At 44.4% G+C, this 21,372-nt stretch overlaps 1 protein-coding gene across 1 annotated transcript in view; it reads left to right on the top strand.

Moving 5' to 3' along the window:
• Window positions 1-21,372, top strand: part of ABCC9 (ATP binding cassette subfamily C member 9) — a 100,710-nt gene that overhangs the window by 4,646 nt on the left and 74,692 nt on the right. Inside the window, exons 2-6 of the mRNA XM_064155936.1 lie at window positions 8,466-8,628; window positions 11,214-11,355; window positions 12,210-12,331; window positions 14,616-14,782; window positions 16,809-17,051. Of these exons, the coding sequence (XP_064012006.1) occupies window positions 8,484-8,628; window positions 11,214-11,355; window positions 12,210-12,331; window positions 14,616-14,782; window positions 16,809-17,051 (819 nt within the window). The 5' untranslated portion in view covers window positions 8,466-8,483. The remainder of the gene's footprint in view (window positions 1-8,465; window positions 8,629-11,213; window positions 11,356-12,209; window positions 12,332-14,615; window positions 14,783-16,808; window positions 17,052-21,372) is intronic.

Raw genomic sequence — 21,372 nt, 5'->3', positions numbered from 1 at the left:
GGGTCCTGCACTTTGGCCACAACAACCCCATGGAGAGATACAGGCTGGGGTCAGAGTGGCTGGAGAGCCGCCAGACAGAGAGGGATCTGGGGGTGCTGATTGATACCCACCTGAACATGAGCCAGCAGTGTGCCCAGGTGGCCAAGAGAGCCAATGGCATCCTGGCTTGCATCAGGAATGGTGTGGCCAGCAGGAGCAGGGAGGTCATTCTGCCCCTGTACTCTGCACTGGTTAGACCACACCTTGAGTACTGTGTTCAGTTCTGGGCCCCCCAGTTTAGGAGGGACATTGAGATGCTTGAGCGTGTCCAGAGAAGGGCGACGAGGCTGGGGAGAGGCCTTGAGCACAGCCCTATGAGGAGAGGCTGAGGGAGCTGGGATTGGTTAGCCTGGAGAAGAGGAGGCTCAGGGGTGACCTTATTGCTGTCTACAACTACCTGAGGGGTGGTTGTGGCCAGGAGGAGGTTGCTCTCTTCTCTCAGGTGGCCAGCACCAGAACGAGAGGACACAGCCTCAGGCTGCACCAGGGGAGATTTAGGCTGGAGGTGAGGAGAAAGTTCTTCCCTGAGAGAGTCATTGGACACTGGAATGGGCTGCCCGGGGAGGTGGTGGCGTCGCCGTCCCTGGAGCTGTTCAAGGCAGGACTGGACGTGGCACTTGGTGCCATGGTCTGGCCTTGAGCTCTGTGGTAAAGGGTTGGACTTGATGATCTGTGAGGTCTCTTCCAACCCTGATGATACTGTGATACTGTGAAACTAGCACAACCCCCAACCACTGAATTTTAATATTAATGTTCTACATGGTTATGGAAGACATTCTAGGAATAATATCAAACAGTAACTATTATTATCTAGCAAACATTCAGACTGTAAACAGAGAGGAATTTCCCCGCAGCAAATACTGCTTGGGGTCAATATGCTGCTTGCCCAGTAGGTGGGCTGAAGCTCTTTCTGCAGTAGCAGGAGGCAATAGAAATTACAGAGGCATTAAAGCATTTACTCACAAATTCTTCTTCTGAGTCACCCTCCGGGGCTACATCACAGCCTATTACAAGTGTCCAATCTTCAGGGGACTCTGCCCATGGCCGGTGAGGCTGGAATTCTTCCCGGCTTCTGGGGAAAGGACAGTCTCCGACCTTGTTCTCCTGGCTTCTTCTGGACACCCTGTCCAGGGATTCTTAGGCAGGACCTTCAGGTGCAGAAGGAGGACGATGCCATGAAGTCTCAGCACGGTCTCATGCTGACCATATAAGCTTGCAGACAAGCGGGGTCTGCTCCCGGTAACTCAGCGGCAGTGGGGCGCGCCAGGCAATGACAAGGCAGTGGGTGTGCAATAGGGTGCACGGTTGCACAGGAGACTGAGCCCCGTAGATACAGGCAGGCTTAAGCACAATAATGAGGATGAGTGAGCAAGCTGGGGAGCAGGTTGTTTACCTGTGCATCTCTATTTATCAAATGTGGGCCGAGATTAACGGCCCTTTGGCCACCAGAATGACCAATCAGCTTGGCAGTCAGCCAACCATACCACCGTAGGGAAAAGGCACAAGCCTGGCCCTCCCAAATGTGGGAATCACACGGGCCTTACACTAGGCAGGCACGAGCTGGGCGTGGGGGGGCTTACACAACCTAAAGCCTGGGCAGCTGACTTTATGGCACCAGGCCTATTGTGCCCCTTTGTGCTCGTTTTATGTGTTTACCTCTGGTTATGGGCAGAAAAACATGTCCAGGCAGGCAAGGCATGAATAAGCCTATTTGGGCCTATGGGCCCTCCACAGCACTGGAAACCTGTCATGGTCCAGCTCCTATTAACTTTGGTGGAGCTGTGCAAGCTGTTTCAAGGTGCACTGTGCTGTGGAGAGAAATCAAGGACTAGTTGTTCTGCTTTAGGGACTTTTCTGTCCTGTCCTTTGAAAATGAACACAGCTTGTTAAACCCTGAAGCTAGGTAAAGTGAGTTTCTGGAGGCATGCCCTGGTGCAGCAGAAACTAAGGGCTAATTTCAGCTTTGAACCAAATGGCAACCTCACTCATGCTGTCTGTGAATGCAAAGTGTCTTCCCTCACACGTCAGTAAAATGTCATCCAAGGTATTTCCAAATGGAAACTTGAGCGAAGGGGCAGAAACTGGATGACCTGCTTTATGCCTGAGGTGATGAGCCTGTGCATCAGCACATCCTCAGAGCCTCCTGTCTAAGTTGTCAAAAACAAAACAAACCTAACAGAGCAATGTCCTTGAGTCACATAGGCAAAAGTGTGGAGGGTGTATTTGATTTACCTTCTGCCCCAGAAATGGATGGGAAGGGAATGATGGAATGGAGAAAAAGCTATTTCTTAGAGCAATAATGTGCTGCATATTTTCCTATGCCACTCTTGGAGATACAGAGGACTACTACTAAAGCCTGCCTGGGTAAGCTCTAGCATGTGTCTGTGAAAGTTGACACATGTCAACAGATGCAGAACATGAGTTCTCTACTACTAGTCATAGTTAATTTCTAGCACAATGGTGATAAAGGTGACTGAAGGAAGGAACGGAGGCTGATGGATCACAGGACTACTAATGCTCCTGCAGTTCTTCTCTGTTCTCTCCAGTGGGTACTAGATGTGTGTCCTGAAGCAGGTGCTGCTTAAAAGGGAAGTTATACCTGGTGAGCATTTTATGAGGCCAGATCATGAGCTGCATTGGGTCAACACAGCATCGTGACACTGATCGGAACGCTCTGATAAGGTTTAAGGCTGTGGAGTTTTAACAGACGTGGTCACTGATGGTGCTGATTAATGAGGAGGTATTTTCTGCTTAACAAAGGTGACAATTTCTTGCCAGCTACTCTATCTTGTTTTATTGGCAGTGCAATCTTTTTTCTTTTCTGTGGAGTTCTTAACAAACTAACCTGGACTCTTTGACTTTTCCTTCTCATTTGACAAGACAAATTCTGCTTCTTTTCTGAAATGAACCTTTAATAAAAGTATTGTAAATAGATTGCTTATATCTACTCTTGAAAATTATCCCCAGTAGGATAGCAACTGTTCATATGCATCAGGATATGGAGGGCCAGATTCTTCCCTCAGCCCTGCCAATGTGCAAAGGAGAGTTGCTTCTAAGAGGATGTGATCCCTCAGGGATCAGTGCTGGGCCCCATCCTCTTTAACATCTTCATAGATGATCTGGATGAGGGCATGGAGTCAGTCATCAGCAAGTGTGCAGATGACACCAAGCTGGGGGCAGATGTGGCTGGGTTGGAGGGCAGAAGGGCTCTGCAGCGGGACCTTGACCGCCTGCACAGATGGGCAGAGTCCAATGGGATGGTGTTCAATAGCTCCAAGTGCAGGGTGCTGCACTTTGGCCACAACAATCCCATGCAGAGATGCAGGCTGGGGGTCGGAGTGGCTGGAGAGCAGCCAAACAGAGAGGGATCTGGGGGTGCTGATTGATACCCACCTGAACATGAGCCAGCAGTGTGCCCAGGTGGCCAAGAGAGCCAGTGGCATCCTGGCCTGAATCAGGAATGGTGTGGTCAGCAGGAGCAGGGAGGTCATTCTGCCCCTGTACTCTGCACTGGTTAGACCACACCTTGAGTCCTGTGTTCAGTTCTGGGCCCCCCAGTTTAGGAGGGACATTGAGATGCTTGAGCGTGTCCAGAGAAGGGCGACGAGGCTGGGGAGAGGCCTTGAGCACAGCCCTACGAGGAGAGGCTGAGGGAGCTGGGATTGGTTAGCCTGGAGAAGAGGAGGCTCAGGGGAGACCTTATTGCTGTCTGCAACTACCTGAGGGGTGGTTGTGGCCAGGAGGAGGTTGCTCTCTTCTCTCAGGTGGCCAGCACCAGAACAAGAGGACACAGCCTCAGGCTGTGCCAGGGGAGATTTAGGCTGGAGGTGAGGAGAAAGTTCTTCCCTGAGAGAGTCATTGGCCACTGGAATGGGCTGCCCAGGGAGGTGGTGGAGTCGCCGTCCCTGGAGCTGTTCAAGGCAGGATTGGACGTGGCACTTGGTGCCATGGTCTGGCCTTGAGCTCTGTGGTAAAGGGTTGGACTTGATGATCTGTGAGGTCTCTTCCAATCCTAATAGTACTGTGATACTGTGATACTGTTGGACATACTCCACCACAAAATGAGGCACAGATTCTTGTCAAGATGCAGATGGGATTCTTGAAGGATACCTCTTTCCTGAAAGCTCTTAGGGACTATTGTTTGAGGTGTCATATGAAATCCCTACAAACTGATGCTAGCAGATAGCACTCTCCATGCAGTTAATAGTCCTTTCTTCCACAGGAATCTCTACTGCCAATATTCCATTTCCCTTCCAGAACAAAATGGACAAAACCCAGCAGCTCCCTTAGCTTCTCTTGCATGTGATTTTGATCCTTTCCTCCAGATTAAGTTTTGACTATAATCCAAAAGCTACACTGGAAGACAATGATTCAGTGCTCATTTGAACCCAGGAGCCTCCTGCCTTTTGCTACCAGTCCAACCACTAGACCACAACAGCATCTTGTGCTGACCCAAAAAAGGAGTCCTATTTGTGGGAACGAGAAGAAAATTCCCAGCAGAAGTCCCTTGGACTTCTGACCTTTGATAAAAATGAGGAGAAACCACTTCTGATTTACAAGAGATTATCATTACCATTATGTTTTTCTTAAAGGAAACACATCAAGCTTTTACAAATGAAACAAAAAGAATCTCTCTGTAGGTTTTTTTCCTGAAGTTCAGAATTTGTTTTGCTAAGAACTCCCTGCTCTTTTTTTCTCCAGTCTGTTTGGACAGAATTCCTATTACCATAATGTTTCCTTTATGCTGCTCCTCATATGCATTTATAAATATTTTTTTTAATATAAAAATAAAAGGCAGTGGTCATATCACTCTGCTCACTATAGAGCCAAGCTCTACATCAGGTTGTGTTTCAGTGAAGATGAAGTGGGCTGCCTCTGAGGTTTTTGCACCACAGTAATGCTTAACTTCTGGCAAATCTCAGACCATAAACTGCTGTTACATTTGGAAAAGGGGCTGCATTTATCACATTCATAGAATCATAGATCATAGAACCAAGCAGGTTGGAAGAGACCTCCAAGATCATCCAGTCCAACCTAGCACCCAGCCCTATCCAATCAACCAGACCATGGCACTAAGTGCCTCATCCAGGCTTTTCTTGAACACCCCCAGGGACGGTGCCTCCACCACCTCCCTGGGCAGCCCATTCCAATGCCAATCACTCTCTCTGTGAAGAACTTCTTCCTAATATCCAGCCTAGACCTACCCTGGCACAACTTGAGACTGTGTCCCTTTGTTCTATTGCTGGTTGCTTGGGAGAAGAGGCCAACCCCCACCTGGCTACAGCCTCCCTTCAGGTAGTTGTAGACAGTAATAAGATCACCCCTGAGCCTCCTCTTCTCCAGGCTAAACACCCCCAGCTCCCTCAGCCTCTCCTCATAGGATTTGTGCTCCAGGCCCCTCACCAGCTTTGTTGCCCTTCTCTGGACACCTTCCAGCACCTCAACATCTCTCTTGAATTGAGGAGCCCAGAACTGGACACAGCACTCAAGGTGTGGCCTGACCAGTGCTGAGTACAGGGGAAGAATAACCTCCCTTGTCCTACTGGCCACACTGTTCCTGATGCAGGCCAGGATGCCATTGGCTCTCTTGGCCACCTGGGCACACTGCTGGCTCATCTTCAGCTTACTATCTATCAGTACCCCCAGGTCCCTTTCCTCCTGGCTGCTCTCCAGCCACTCAGTCCCCAGCCTGTAGTGCTGCTTGGGGTTGTTGTGGCCAAAGTGCAGAACCCTGCACTTGGCCTTGTTAAATCTCATCCCCTTGGCCTCTGCCCACCCATCCAGCCTGGCCAGGTCCCTCTGCAGGACTCTCCTACCTTCCAACAGATCAACACCTGCTCCTAGCTTGGTGTCATCTGCAAACTTACTGATGCTGGACTCAATCCCCTCGTCCAGATCATCAATAAAGATATTGAACAGGACTGGGCTCAGTCAATGAAACTCCTTTACAAACTTCACTGATGTATTTCAATATGGATTGTGCTTTTCAGATCCAGTATGAATTGAGTTAAAGGGAGGCTGAGGGAGCTGGGGTTGTTTAGCCTGGAGAAGGGGAGGCTCAGGGCAGACCTTATTGCTGTCTAGAACTACTTGAAAGGTGATTGTAACCAGGTGGGGTTGGTCTCTTCTCCCAGGCACCCAGGGACAGAACAAGAGGTCACAGCCTCAAGCTGCACCAGAGCAGGTTTAGGCTGGATGCTAGGAAGAAGTTCTTCACAGAAAGAGTAATTGGCATTGGAATGGGCTGCCCAGGGTGGTGGTGGAGTTACTGTCCCTGGAGGTGTTTAAAAGGAGACTGGATGTGGCACTTGGTGCCATGCTTTAGTTAACTAGAAGGTGTTAGGTGACAGGTTGGACTCAATGATCTTGAAGGTCTTTACCAACCTGGTTGATTCTGTGATTCTGTGATTCTTTGGTGATCTATACAATTCTGTTCTAAGAGAGCACTTTAGTAGTTTATGCTTACCATCTTCTGCTTAGAACTAGGCTCAGATCCAAACTAATCTGAACTATTTAAGGAGAGAAGAAAACCTTTTTCTGTCCAGTCAACTATCTTTGTCTTTTTCAAGAGTGATTGTGTATTTTTGGCATTTATATAATCCTAATTCTGCAAACTCATTAATGCCAATATTGTAGCAGAAAGGTGCATTCACCAAAATATTCCTAGATGTACTGAATTAAAGATATCATTTCCCTTTCAATTTTGTACAATTTGGGATAAAGGATGTGAGCAAATGAGTCTATACAACTTATTCCCCAGCATTGTGTTGCTGTATGTAAGTCTAGGAGAAAGAAACCATCAAGGAAACATTTTGGTTGCAATTTTGTTTCATCTCCCTAGAAAGAATGATGAAATAAACCATGCACAGGTTGATAAAAGCCAGAAGCTGGTCATAACTCCAGGTCATGCTATGGCCCATACTCTGCAAGCACAAATGCTGCTTGAGTTTATCTTGGTATGCAAAGCTAATCTTGTAAGAAATCACAGAAGTCAGAGGACTGCTCAGATGAGGCTAAGCATGTGCATAAGTGTTTGCAGCAGCAAGCATAAATGCTGATTTTTTTTCCTGCCCATGCAATCCTGAATACAACCTACTTTAATTCAGAGTTACTGGTAATGACTGCTGTGCAGAACCATTGTTGTTCTATTGGGCAATGAAGAAATAAAACATACCAGTGAATGCCAAGATGCCAGATTACAAATGTTGAAGGTTCAGAACTTGCACTGAAAGTTTAGAGCAAAAAGAGATATCGCACAGAGAACATTGGATCATCAAAGTGCAAAGCTGCCAGATCACAAATATTGAAGGTTCAGAGCTTGCACTGAAAATTTAGAGCAAAAAGAGATATTGCACAGAGAACATTGGATCATCAAAGTGCAAAGCTGCCAGATCACAGATATTAAAGGTGCAGAGCTTGCACTGAAAGTTTAGAGCAAAAAGAGATATCACACAGAGAACATTGGATCATCAAAGTGCAAAGCTGCCAGATCACAGATATTAAAGGTGCAGAGCTTGCACTGAAAGTTTAGAGCAAAAAGAGATATCACACAGAGAACATTGGATCATCAAAGTGCAAAGCTTCCAGATTACAAATATTGAAGGTTCAGAGCTTGCACTGAAAGTAAAAAGCAAAAAGAGATATCACACAGAGAACATTGGATCATCAAAGTACAAAGCTGCCAGATCACAGATATTAAAGGTTCAGAGCTTGCACTGAAAATTTAGAGCAAAAAGAGATATCACACAGAGAACACTGGATCACCAAAGTACAAAGCTGCCAGATTACAAATATTAAAGGTGCAGAGCTTGCACTGAAAGTTTAGAGCAAAAAGAGATATCACACAGAGAACACTGGATCACCAAAGTGCAAAGCTGCCAGATCACAGATATTGAAGGTGCAGAGCTTGCACTGAAAGTTTAGAGCAAAAAGAGATATCACACAGAGAACATTGGATCATCAAAGTGCAAAGCTGCCAGATCACAAATATTGAAGGTGCAGAGCTTGCACTGAAAATGTAGATCAATCAGAGGACACTGGATCATCAAAGAAGCAGCAACAAACAGGAGTCAGCTTATATGTTTTTGACTTATGAGAAAAGAAAGGAGTTTTTTCAAGTCTTTCTTGTTCTTTCTCTATATCCTCATAGAGAACTTGCAGCAAAACAAGCATAAAAAGAACAGCAGAAGAGATTGTGTAGTGTGTTTCATGGATATATGCTAACCAGTATGTTTAGTACAACCACAGCCTTCACTCTAAAATGGTTATACTTGATAGGGTTGAAAAGCATTTGCAACACACAACTAGATATCTCTCTGTGGGCTGTTCACTGTGCTCCTTCTCAGTCTCCTTGTTTTGTTTTGTGTTTAGCTAAAGGGAGTTCTGACAGCTTGGATAGCCAACTCTTCTCTCTTCTTTTGTGGCAGCCAAACCTCCTGGAAGCCATGAGGCTCGCCTTCTGTGGTAACGACAACGCTTCAGCCTATAACATCAGTGCTGGTGTTCTAAGGAATGTCTGCTTTGTGGATGCTCTCAACTTGGTCCCTCATGTCTTCTTGCTGTTCATCACCTTCCCAATTTTGTTCATTGGTGAGTGATTCCATGTGCAATACTATAAACACTTCAACCATGGAGCAGTGTAGATTTGGAACTGTTGGAGGGCAGTGAAGGGGAAAGGGACCTGGCACCTGATGGACAGCAGGATGTTGATGTGCCAGCAATGTGCCCTTGTGGCCAAGGCAGCCAATAGATAATGGAGTGCATTAGAAGGGGAGTGGTGAATAGGTCAAGAAAAGTTCTCATGTCCCTCTACTCTGCCCTGGTGAGGCTACATCTGGAATATTGTGTCTAGTTCTGGGCCTCTCAGTTCAATAAGGACCTCAGGGAACTGCTTGAGAGAGTCCTGCACAGAGCCACAAAGATGCTGAAGGCAGGGGGACATCTCCCTGCTGACGACAGCTTGAGGGAGCTGGGAGCAGAGTAGCCTGAGGGGTGCCCTCATTCATGTTTATCAAGCTGTGCAGGGCAGTGTCAGGAGGACAGAGCCAGGCTCTGCTCAGTGGTGTTCAATAATAGGACATAGGGCAATGGGTGCAGCTGGAGCAGAGGAAGTTCCACGTGAACATGAGGAGAATGTTTTTTACTGTGAGGGTGCCAGAGCTCTGGAGCAGGCTGCCCAGAGAGGTTGTTGAGTCTCTTTTCTCTGGAGACATTCCAAACCCACTTGGATGTGTTCCTGTGTGACCTACTCTAGGTGACCCTGCTCTCGCAGGGTAGTTGGACTGGATGATCTTTGGAGGTCCCTTCCAACTCCTAACATTTTGTGATTCTGTGAACAAGTATTTATAGGTAGTCATGTTTACATGTGTTTGAAGGTCTCTAGTGCAAGCCATTGGATGCTTTGTATATGTTAGTTTGAAAACAGGAGAGAGAGGATGGCTTGACCCAAAGGGCTGAAACCAACTATCTTGAAGTGAGGACAATTTTAGATGCAAATCTGAACTAAGGAGCATGAAAAGACAGATGAAGAACCAAAAAAATATATATATAATCAGTTCCAAGTGCTTTGAATTTTCTCTCTTGAGATTTTTTTCTTCAGATTTGAAATTAGGAACTTGCAAACTTAGCTATTATTAGACACTAGAAGATTATGAGAGTGGGTCTGAACTCCTTCCAACTTACGTGAAAATCAGAGAATATCCAACATGCACAACTCAGGACTAAGGCTAGAAGGAGTGCAGGAAATGTAGACTTACTACTTCTTTTGTCAACACCTGTAAAGAGAAGTAGAGCAAAGGAGGTAATCCTATTCCACAGGAAGTGAATATATGAAATTATGATTCTCCTTTGAGGAATTTAGGGTGGTGAAGGGTCTCTAACCTCCATATTCTTGTAAAAAGAAGCAAAGCAAACATCTAAACTAGTGTGGTAGTGATGCTTTTTCTCCATCTTTGTCTACTTATTTTCAGTAAGAAAATAAATACAATTGAATACTTTTCCAGAGTTGCCAAACAGTGACATTGTAACTGATTGCAGGAGTTGAAGAGGCTTGAATAATTGTCCAAATGACTAGAAATGTTAATAGAAATCAATATTTCCTGACAGTGCAGAAGAAATGTCACTTTGTCTGTGTTACCTTCCTTGTGTCATGCATATACATAGGGATACATTTCTTCAGGGAGGAAGGTTAGAATTTGGAACTGCATTTGAACTAGAGATGTAAGGACTTCCATTATGCAAGCAGAACCTGAAGTGACTGACTAATAGGCTGCAGGAAGCTATGAGCAAAGGCGCTCAGTACCTCCCTATCAAAAGTATAACAAGATCCAGTGACTGAAAACTAGTCAGATAATTAAGCAGGAGAATAAAACCTAAGGTCTGACAAAAGAAAACCAAAGACTGGAACAAGTTCCAAAGGTTATGGAGAACTCCTTGTACCAGTGCTGGATCTTTATGTCAATGCTGTCTCTTTTGTTGAGCTGAGAAGTCACCCTTGAATTACAAAGCTTTCTGCAGTCCTGATTGATGGAAGCTCAGTGCAAGGTCTGAGAACCTTTCACAACATTCTGGTTTAAGCATCAAGTTGTAGCAGGCTGCTTTAATGTTTTTTTGCAGGTAGTAACCAATTATTTTTGGCATAACATTGCAGTCACTGAAGAATGCCTCTGCTGTCTAATGATGTTAAGAAAAACCACGCTAGATTAAATTGTAGGTTGTGTGTATATATGCACATCTGTGTTATGCCTGAGACAGAGATAATAAATTGTATTGGTTTGAAGTAAATTGGCCTCCTAAGTCTCACTGGAGAATGCAACTTTTCCATCCGTTTGAACCTTTGCTTGCTCATGTCTGTGTCTGGAAAAAACACAATGACACATTCACTTTAGAGCTCTTAGTACCTGTTGTGTGATAGAAAAACTTGTGAGATGCTTCTTTGTCTTCTCCAGAGGCCTCTTCTCCTAGGGATGGCTGTTGTCCTGTTGTCTGCAGGGTCAGATCTAAATCATGAGGAGCTACATGGCAAGCCAGATGCTCCTGCATCATCTTAATAGGGACAACATAGACTCGTATTCTTGTGTTGATGTTATACTACTAAGTGTGACCTATGGGTTACAATAGAGACTTGATAACTGGCTGTGTGATAACCTTCCTCTTTCATTACTATTATTTCCCAGGCTGGGGAAGCCAAAGTTCCAAAGTTCAGATTCACCACAATACCTGGCTGCACTTCCCTGGACACAACCTGCGGTGGATCCTGACATTCACCCTCCTGTTCGTACACGTGTGTGAAATAGCAGAGGGCATAGTTTCTGATACGTAAGTGATGGTGTTCAGGAGATAACCAAGCTAACTGCATTCATTAATGCATGCTGTTAAGGAGTGATGGGCTGCCCAGGAAGTTTTACCTCAAAAAAGATGGGGCACAATCTCATGAGCTATCTACATTTTAATGGGACGAAGGTGAAATGATTACTCATAGCACTTTGTTACTCTCAAGCTGTAATGGCAAGTTAAAGTTAAAGCATTCATATGGCAAAAGTTAAAGCATTCATATGATGAAAGTCTTTTCCATAGATTCCTAGAATGGTTTAGGTTGGAAAGGACCTTTCACCAGAATAGGCTGCTTGAGGTGTTGTCCAGCCTGGCTTCGAACACCTGCAAGGAGGAGGCATCCACGACCTGTTCCAGTGTCTCACTACCCTCACTTGAAAGAATTTCTTCCTAATCTCCAGTCTCAATCTGCCCTCCTCCACCTTCAATCCATTCCCTCTTATCCTTTCACTACAAACCCTTGTAAAAAGTCCCTTCCCAGCTTTCTTGTAGGCCCCCTTCAGGTACCAGAAGGCTGCTCTAAGGTCTCACTGGAGCCTTCTTTTCTCCAGAGTGAACAGCCCCAAGTCTCTCAGCTTGTCCCCATGGGGGAGGTTCTCCAGTTCTCTAACCTCTCAGTTCCAGGTCTCATCCTGCTGGCCACACTTCTTTTGATGCAGCCCATGACCCCCTTGCCTTCTGAGCTGCAAGCCACCATTGCTGTCTCATGTTTGTCCCTATGAAAATCATATTTATGAAAGCCGTATTTGTCCTCTTAAGTAGATTAGCAAACCACCTAGGAATGTAACAGTGGTGAAAAAGACACCAAATTCAACGATTTGTACCTTATCTACTTTCAGGCAAATGAAATCTCGACATCTACATCTCTTTCTGCCAGCTATCATGGGATTTGTGGCTGCCACGGTGTCGATCGTCTACTACCACAATATTGAAACCTCAAACTTTCCAAAGTTACTGCTGGGTAAGTCTAAGTCTGGAGTTAATGCACTCTTGCACAGCTCACTGGTTTAGCCCAAGTCAGCTTGTGTCTGTTGAGGAGGATGGTGAAAAGAGTGACAATGTTAAGAGGGAGGAATAATTCTCTACTCTTTGAACCAGTATTATTGTGGGAGTCATTGCAGGTTTTTTAAGCGCACACTGGAAACTGTTTTAAAAGACAATCACAGGAGGAAAAGCACTGTGAGTGCTGTGTCCAGTTCTGGGCCCCTCAGTTCAGGAGAGATGTTGAGGTGCTGGAATGTGTCCAGAGAAGGGCAACAAAGCTGGAGACAGGCCTGGAGCACAAACCCTATGAGGAGAGGCTGAGGGAGCTGGGGGTGTGCAGCCTGCAGAAGAGGAGGCTCAGAGGGCATCTCATTGCTGTCTACAACTACCTGAAGGGAGGCTGTAGCCAGCAGGGGGTTGGTCTGTTCTGACAGGCAACCAGCAAGGAAACAAGGGGATACAATCTCAAGTTGCACTGGGGAGGTCTAGGCTGGATGTCAGGAGGAAGTTCTTCCCAGAGTGATTGGCATTGGAATGGGCTGCCCAGGGAGGTGGTGGAGTCACTGTCCCTGGAGGTGTTCAAGAAAAGCCTGGCTGAGGCACTTAGTGCCATGGTCTGGTTGACTGGCTAGGGCTGGGTGCTAGGTTGGACTGGATGATCTTGGAGGTCTCTTCCACCCTGGTTGATTCTATGATTCTATTGTGCTTTTAGCATGAGTTTTTTGTTTGTTTGTTTGTTTTTTAACACTGATTATTATTTTGACAAATGACAAAACCTTGTCTTCATTCAAAAGGACCATTTCAAAGGACACTTTTAATAACAGTCTAATCACAAACCACCCTATGCATATCACATTTCCTCAGCATCCCTTGTGGTTGATTCTGAAGTTATGGGGTCTACTGTCTCTGTCAGGAGATCATAGAATGATAGAATTAACCAGGTTGGAAGAGACCTCCAAGATCATCAGGTCCAACCTAGCACCTAGCCCTGGCCAATCAACTAGACCATGGCATGTTTTGCTTCCTTGGGTTACTTGAGGAGGATTCGTTTGGGGTGGTTTTGGTAGGGGTTTTTGGTTTGAGTTTTTGGCTTTTGTTGGGGCATGAGGCTTTTTTTTTTTGTTGTTGGTCACTTGTTTAGATATTTTCCATTGGTGGTTTTTGTTTGGTGTTGGGGGATGGGTTTGGAGTTGTTATAATATATATAGAATCAACCAGGTTGGAAGAGACCTCCAAGATCATCCAGTCCAACCTAGCACCCAGCCCTAGCCAATCAACTAGATGTTGCAGGATAATGTTCCAGACATGGAATCATAGAATCATAGAATGTGCTACGTTGGAAGGGACGTCAAGGATCGTCCGTAGGCAGGGACACCTCCCACTAGAGCAGGTTGCTCAAGGCCTCATCCAACCTGGCCTTAAACACTTCCAGGGAGGAAGCATCCACAACCTCCCTGGGCAACCCGTTCCAGTGTCTCACCACCCTATAAAGAACTTCCCCCCTATAAAGAACTCTCACCCCACTATAAAGAACTTCCACATATCATCTAGTCTAAATCTCCCCTCTTCCAGCTTAAGCCTATTACCCCTCATCCTGTCATTACAAGACCTTGTAAATAGTCCCTCCCCAGCCTTCCTGTAGGCCCCCTTCAGACACATGTATGAATATATTCCATAACTCAACCACCTGCACAAGCTGCTGACAGAACGCAAGACATAATTAAACTACATGAATTCTGTTTCAAAATAAGCATAATCCCATATGCTCACCTGTCCTGCTCTCTGCTTTACCAAAGAGGTAATATTTGTCAGGTCTCACAAGTGACTTTTACCTCTTTTTAACAACAAAGTTCCTCTTCAGATTACCTTCAGTGGCCTTTTGTAGTTGTACAAAGCCCCAGCACTGTGGATCTCTTTGAAGAGTGTTGGTGCAGCAAAGAGAAAAGAGTGGCTTGGGAAAAGGTATTGCAAAGCAAACTTCTTGAACCTAAGTTAATCTCTTTGAAGAGTGTTGGTGCAGCAAAGAGAAAAGAGTGGCTTGGGAAAAGGTATTGCAAAGCAAACCTCTTGAACCTAAGTTGCTGACCATGGCTGGCATCACACACCTCCAACCTGCAGGCTGATGATACAGAAGATCACTGTGCTGCATTGCACTAAGCCATGGGATATTTCTATTGGAGGGAGTTAGAACTTCTGCAGCACTGGTGTAGTTTAACATTTGTTTTCTTTTTCTTACTGATGCATGTGCACCTGTGTTACAGCTCTCTTTCTTTACTGGATAATGGCCTTTGTCACCAAAACTATCAAGCTAGTCAGATACTGCCAGGACGGTGTGTCCTTTTCTCAGCTGCGCTTCTGCATCACTGGAATTATGGTGATTCTCTATGGGCTGCTGATGGCTGTGGAGATCAATGTCATTCGAGTCAGGGTATGTGGTTGGTTTGTTTCTCAGGATCTGAAAAGATATCAACAGTATCTTGGGGATGGAGAGGAATCTTTAGTCTCAGTAATTCCAGCTTGTGGCATGTTTTAGACCCAAGTTTAGCTTGGTTGTAAATATCTGATTGATGCTATAGAAATCAAAACCAGATGGTCCTTGATGTGTCCCCTGGGCATGGTATTATGTGTATTTATTGTATGCACATAGAGACTGCATATTTATTTGTGCATATATACAATTATATCTATATATATCTGTATCTATCTCTCCATATATACATTAATATAGATATGTGAATGCTTATATATATACACAAGCATATGTATATGAATACATATATATATATAAATATCTGTGCATGTAAGGGTGTGTTAGAAATCTACACAGTATATGTTATGTTAAACTACATAATGAACTGTATTTACAGAGAATGTGTAAGTTCTTACCCATGATCATTTAAAATGTAATTATATCCCAACAATTCTTTTGTTGTTGTTGTTGTTCAGCTAGAGATAGAGCTCGTAGGCTACAGAGCTATGTACACATCCCATATTCATAGAATCATTGAATGAGTTAGGTTAGAAGGGACCTCCAAAGGTCTTCTAGTCCTAGTCTTGGCAGTCAGCAGGGATATTCTCTACTAGATCAGGTTGCTCAGAGCCCTGTCAAGCCTCACCTTGAATATCTCCAGGGATGGGGCCTCAACTACCTCCCTGGGCAACCTGTTGCAGCGTTCCACCACCCTCATGGTGCAGAAGTTGTTCCTAATATCCAATCTAAATCTTCTCTTCTCTCATTTCAAACTGTTGCTCCTTGTCCTGTCACTGAAGACCTTTGCAAACAGTCCCCCTGAGCCTTGTTTTGAGATACTGGCAGGCTGCTATTAGGTCTCCCCAGAGCCTTCTCTTCTGCATGCTCAACAACCACAGCTCCCTCAGTCTGTTCTCACAGCAGAGGTGTTCTACCCCCCTCATCATCTACCCAAGTTCTTGACAGCTGTGTTGTCAAAATAGAAATGCTTCTGTTTCCATGCAAATGCATATTTAATCTCAATGTATAATTACCTTTAAATGCAAATCTGACACTATAGTTGTGTTATACATACTTTTAACTAGGAAAACTACCTTCAATAAACCTTTAAATGCAAATTTGACACTATAGTTGTGTTATACATACTTTTAACTAGGAAAACTACCTTCAATAAGCCTTTAAAAGCAAATTTGACACTATAGTTGTGTTATACATACTTTTAACTAGGAAAACTACCCTCAATAAACCTTTAAAAGCAAATTTGACACTATAGTTGTGTTATACATAATTTTAACTAGGAAAACTACCTTCAATAAACCTTTAAATGCAAATTTGACACTATAGTTGTGTTATACATAATTTTAACTAGGAAAACTACCTTCAATAAACCTTTAAATGCAAATTTGACACTATAGTTGTGTTATACATACTTTTAACTAGGAAAACTACCCTCAATAAACCTTTAAAAGCAAATCTGACACTATAGTTGTGTTATACATAATTTTAACTAGGAAAACTACCTTCAATAAGCCTTTAAATGCAAATTTGACACTATAGTTGTGTTATACATACTTTTAACTAGGAAAAATACCTTCAATAAACCTTTAAATGCAAATCTGACACTATAGTTGTGTTATACATACTTTTAACTAGGAAAACTACCTTCAATAAGCCTTTAAAAGCAAATTTGACACCATAGTTGTGTTATACATAATTTTAACTAGGAAAACTACCCTCAATAAACCTTTTAAAGCAAATTTGACACTATAGTTGTGTTATACATAATTTTAACTAGGAAAACTACCCTCAATAAACCTTTAAAAGCAAATTTGACACTATAGTTGTATTATGCATGATTTTAACTAGGAAAACTACCCTCAATAAACCTTTAAATGCAAATTTGACACTATAGCTGTATTATATAATTGCATTATATTCAGTAAGGTGCTTCCTAAGCACATGCTGCCTATTTTCTCCTTTCCAGAGATATGTATTCTTCATGAACCCTCAGAAAGTAAAGCCACCAGAGGATCTACAGGACTTGGGGGTGAGGTTTCTGCAGCCATTTGTCAATTTGCTCTCAAAGGCAACTTACTGGTGGATGAATACTCTTATTATATCTGCTCACAAGAAGCCTGTGGACCTGAAGGCCATTGGGAAGCTTCCAATTGCAATGAGAGCACTGACAAATTATGTTTGTCTCAAAGAAGCCTATGAAGAACAAAAGGTAACCAAAGATGTTCATGTCACTGTTTGGCCTTAGAGATTGTACTGAGGTTTTTTTTTGTGCTTTAATGAAACCTTAGTTTTAGGAATTTTTAACTTAGGACTGTTTGTTCCAAGGTAAAACTTGGCCTAGGAAGTTCCAACCCAATGGTTACTGTTTGGTTTTAAGTGAATTTACAGCAGAAGGGAATTGCCAGATGGAGAGCAACTGGAAACTAAAACCATAACAGACTGGTCCCTTGCTAGATTTCATTCTGAAAGGGAAAGCTTTGTTTAAATCTTAGCTACTTGTGACAGCATCTTAAATTAGAAAACACAGCTTCAGCTGGAAACACTCATCTTCACTTTCAGTTTTTTGTCCAGTAAGAGAAAGAACCAAAACCACATATCCAGAGCAGCCAAAACACTGGTGCCTTTTCAACAGGGTCTTAGTCACCAGTCCAAGACACAGCACCGTATGGGCTGCTAGGAAGAAAGTTAACTCCATCCTAGCCAGACCCCGAGTACAGAACCATGTTGGACAAACCCACTGGTTAGGGCAGGGGTTTCCAGAGCAATTTCTGGGTGTACTTAGATTAAAAAAAAGGGGGGGGATGTGATGGTTTGGGTGTTACCCACACACACACATAAGAATATCACCCAGACTGGATTCAGCTGAGCTGGAAATTGGCTGGAACGTGTCCAGAGAAGGGTGGTGAAGCTGGTGAGAGGCCTGGAACACAAACCCTATGAGGAGAGGCTGAGGGAGCTGGGGGTGTTTAGCCTGGAGAAAAGGAGGCTCAGGGGAGACTTCATTGCAACTACCTGAAGGGAGGCTGTAGCCAGGTGGGGTTGGTCTCTTCCGACAGGCAACCAGCAACAGAACAAGGGGACAGAGTCTCAAGTTGTGCCAGGGCAGGTCTAAGCTGGATGTTAGGAGGAAGTTGTTGGCAGAGAGAGTGATTGGCATTGGAATGGGCTGCCCAGGGAGGTGGTGGAGTCACTGTCCCTGGAGGTGTTCAGGAAAAGCCTGGATGAGGCACTTAGTGCCATGGTCTAGTTGACTGGCTAGGGCTGGGTGCTAGGTTGGACTGGATGATCTTGGAGGTCTCTTCCAACCTGGTTGATTCTGTGATTCTATGATTTACAGCTTAGCACAATGTACAAGCAGACATTTACAATATCTACAGCTACATACAGAAATATACCAGTTAAAGAAGTAATATAGAAACACAGCAGCCCTCCCAGAAGCCAGAGTCCCCAGGAGGGGCTCCCAACCACCCTTCCTCCTTCTTTCCACACCTCTACCATACCCCAGACTTTGCCTTACGTTCAAGGTGAGTTTGGAGAATCAGCTAAGGGGGTTAGGAAGCAGACAGATTAGTTACACAGACAGCAGGTTAGGGAGAGAAGGGAGGCAGCCAGAGCCAAAGAGAGCAATTGTGTTATCTATGTTTGTGTTCTTGTTTTTATACATCTCAGCAAGCCTATGAATGAAATAGACATCACCACTGCTTCCTTTTCACAGCCTCGCATCTAATTCTTCTCACCAAAATATTCCAGCTAGCTTCAAACCAGCACAGGGAAAACAAACAAAGAAGTGTTTCATTTGTGCTTAAAACTGATCATTTCTGCCAAACAAAAAAACAAACCAAACACAAAAACACAAAAAGAATCCCTCCAAAGAAAACAGCCTCCCAAACCCCAAATACCACCAAATTAAAACAAAACAAAACAAAACAAAACAAAACCACAACAGCAACAACCAACAAGCAGAGGAAAAAAAGGAGCAATATTTTGTTCTGCAGAAGGGAGAAAGGATTTGAGCACCTGCCTCCCTGATTTGTCCATACAGACAAATTCTCATGGATAAAAGAGAGGGAAAGCAAGCACTCAGAGGCTGCTTTGGGAAGTGCAGCACACAGGACAGAAGCATGTCAATCCCATCCCTGCACACACCAGATAAAGATGTTTACATGCAGTTTACAATTCAGAACTGCAATGCAGGGAGAAATCAGGAGGAGCAGCTCTCTGCTCCCAGCAAAGGATGGAGCTGCAGGATCCTTTCCATGAGCTCTGAAGTGAAACCTAAGCATTACAATTATTTCTGGTTTAAAAGATTTAGGTTGCTCCTCTTTCCTTTTGTAGTTGATGCTTACAGGGACTAGAGATCTTCTGTTTTAAGCAGAAAATAGAGTCATTGGAATTGGGCTTTTCACAGTATCACAGTATCACAGTATCACAGTATCACAGTATTATCAGGGTTGGAAGAGACCTCACAGATCATCAAGTCCAACCCTTTACCACAGAGCTCAAGGCCAGACCATGGCACCAAGTGCCACGTCCAATCCTGCCTTGAACAGCTCCAGGGACGGCGACTCCACCACCTCCCCGGGCAGCCCATTCCAGTGTCCAATGACTCTCTCAGGGAAGAACTTTCTCCTCACCTCCAGCCTAAATCTCCCCTGGCACAGCCTGAGGCTGTGTCCTCTCGTTCTGGTGCTGGCCACCTGAGAGAAGAGAGCAACCTCCCCCTGGCCACAACCACCCCTCAGGTAGTTGTAGACAGCAATAAGGTCTCCCCTGAGCCTCCTCTTCTCCAGGCTAACCAATCCCAGCTCCCTCAGCCTCTCCTCGTAAAGTGCATCCTTTAGGCCATCTCCTTAAAGAAGCATTTGGTGCCTAAATCCTGCTTAAAGAAACCAAAGACCCTTAGGAATCTACATGCCCCAAGGCTCTGATTCTCCATGCCATTCTTAATGACAGGCATGATGAGTGGGTGCAAGCATTTGTCTGTAGCTCATTGACACGTGCAGATACTGTGTGTGCCTGCACAGAGACATGGTTCTGCTGCCAAAAGACAGTCTAAAGGGGCTATTGCTCACGTGTGCAAACTTCCAGTGTGCAGCTGCCCCCACCACGTCATGCAGAAATGCTATGGTTATGATTTAGAACTAATACTTCAGCTTAATTCCTAATTGCAAACAAGAATTGGAATTTTCCAGAGAGACCTTGAGTAAAAAATAAAGTTAGGCACTGGACACAGAATAATAATGACTGATAGGTTTGTATCATCCCATTTGTTTGTTGGATAGCTTATGCTTGGTAGCACAAACTTGTGCTGCCCTTCTTCTTTTCTCTCTATGGCTCTGCTTGCTTGCACAGCTCTCTTAGCTCCCTTCTGGCATTCTCCTGGCTCAATTGGCTTATACTGTTTCTGTGAGGTACCAGGAAGGGAAAGGAGGGAGTGAGCTGCTAGCAGTCCCCCTGAGCTGCTCAAGGTTGGGATGGGGGGAAGATGAAGTATTGTACAATGGGGTTCTTGTATTGTTGCCAAGTTGTAACTCTATGTAAATATTCTGTGTATATGCTCATTTCCTTTTATACTTCTATATTTTAGCCCACTTCTGTCAATATAACTTTCAGTTTTTTGCTTCCCAGTTCTGAGTTTGTTTGGTAATTTATTCTGGGAGTTAATTCCAATTTGTTGGGGTCCAAGTCCAACCCAGGGCAGTTACCCATAGTTACACATGCCTATGTTTATAAAGCTGCTTTGCAACAGGTTTTGTTTCCTTTCCATGGTTGTTTAAAGACTTGAGTTTGCCACAGCCTCTAGCACATTTGTGCTGCTATTTGAAAACAGGCTGTAACCCTAGAGTAAACTGATAGTTCATAGAGAAAGTCAAGCAAAGGGCTAAAGCCAGTTCAATGAGCCAGGCAGTGGAATTCACTGAAGTTCACTCCTGTGGAAAAATATGTTGGTTTGTGCATGGTCAGACTGGAAACCAGCCCTAGAATTAGGAAAATTCTTCAGGTTGAAGCATGATCTACAATATGGAGGAGATAATCTATCACTGTCTCTGCTGCCAGGGTGTACTTTACACTAATTTTCCTGAGCTAGCAAGAGGAGCCACTCAGATCTCTTTGGATTGAGTTGGGTGCCATAGTCTAGCCTTGAGCTCTGTGGTAAAGGGTTGGACTTGATGATCTATGAGGTCTCTTCCAACCTTGATGATACTGTGATACTGTGATTACCCTTGCTTGTGCCTGCAGATAGCTGAGCTCAGTTGTGATCCATGCTCCTGCAAAAAGAAGGCTTCTAGTCCTTTCCAAACCCTTCTTACCTTGCTGAAGAGATAAGAATATAGCATTGCCATTTGGCAAATCTACCATTAGTTGAATGTTCTGAATAGCATGTGCCATTCTATTCCAACAGATGACAGATGTGTTTCTTAACAACTTAGCACAGCTCCTATCAAGCTCTTAAAGTGCAGTTCATTAGTTTGAGGAACACAACACAAGCCTCTGTAGTGCCTGTCTTGCTCAAAACCCATCAGGCAACA

Source organism: Pogoniulus pusillus, chromosome 15 (assembly GCF_015220805.1).
Source record: "Pogoniulus pusillus isolate bPogPus1 chromosome 15, bPogPus1.pri, whole genome shotgun sequence".
In the NCBI taxonomy this organism is placed as follows: Eukaryota; Metazoa; Chordata; class Aves; order Piciformes; family Lybiidae; genus Pogoniulus; species Pogoniulus pusillus.
The sequence above is the reverse complement of the archived record's forward strand: the minus strand, read 5'-3'. Positions and strand labels throughout refer to the sequence as shown.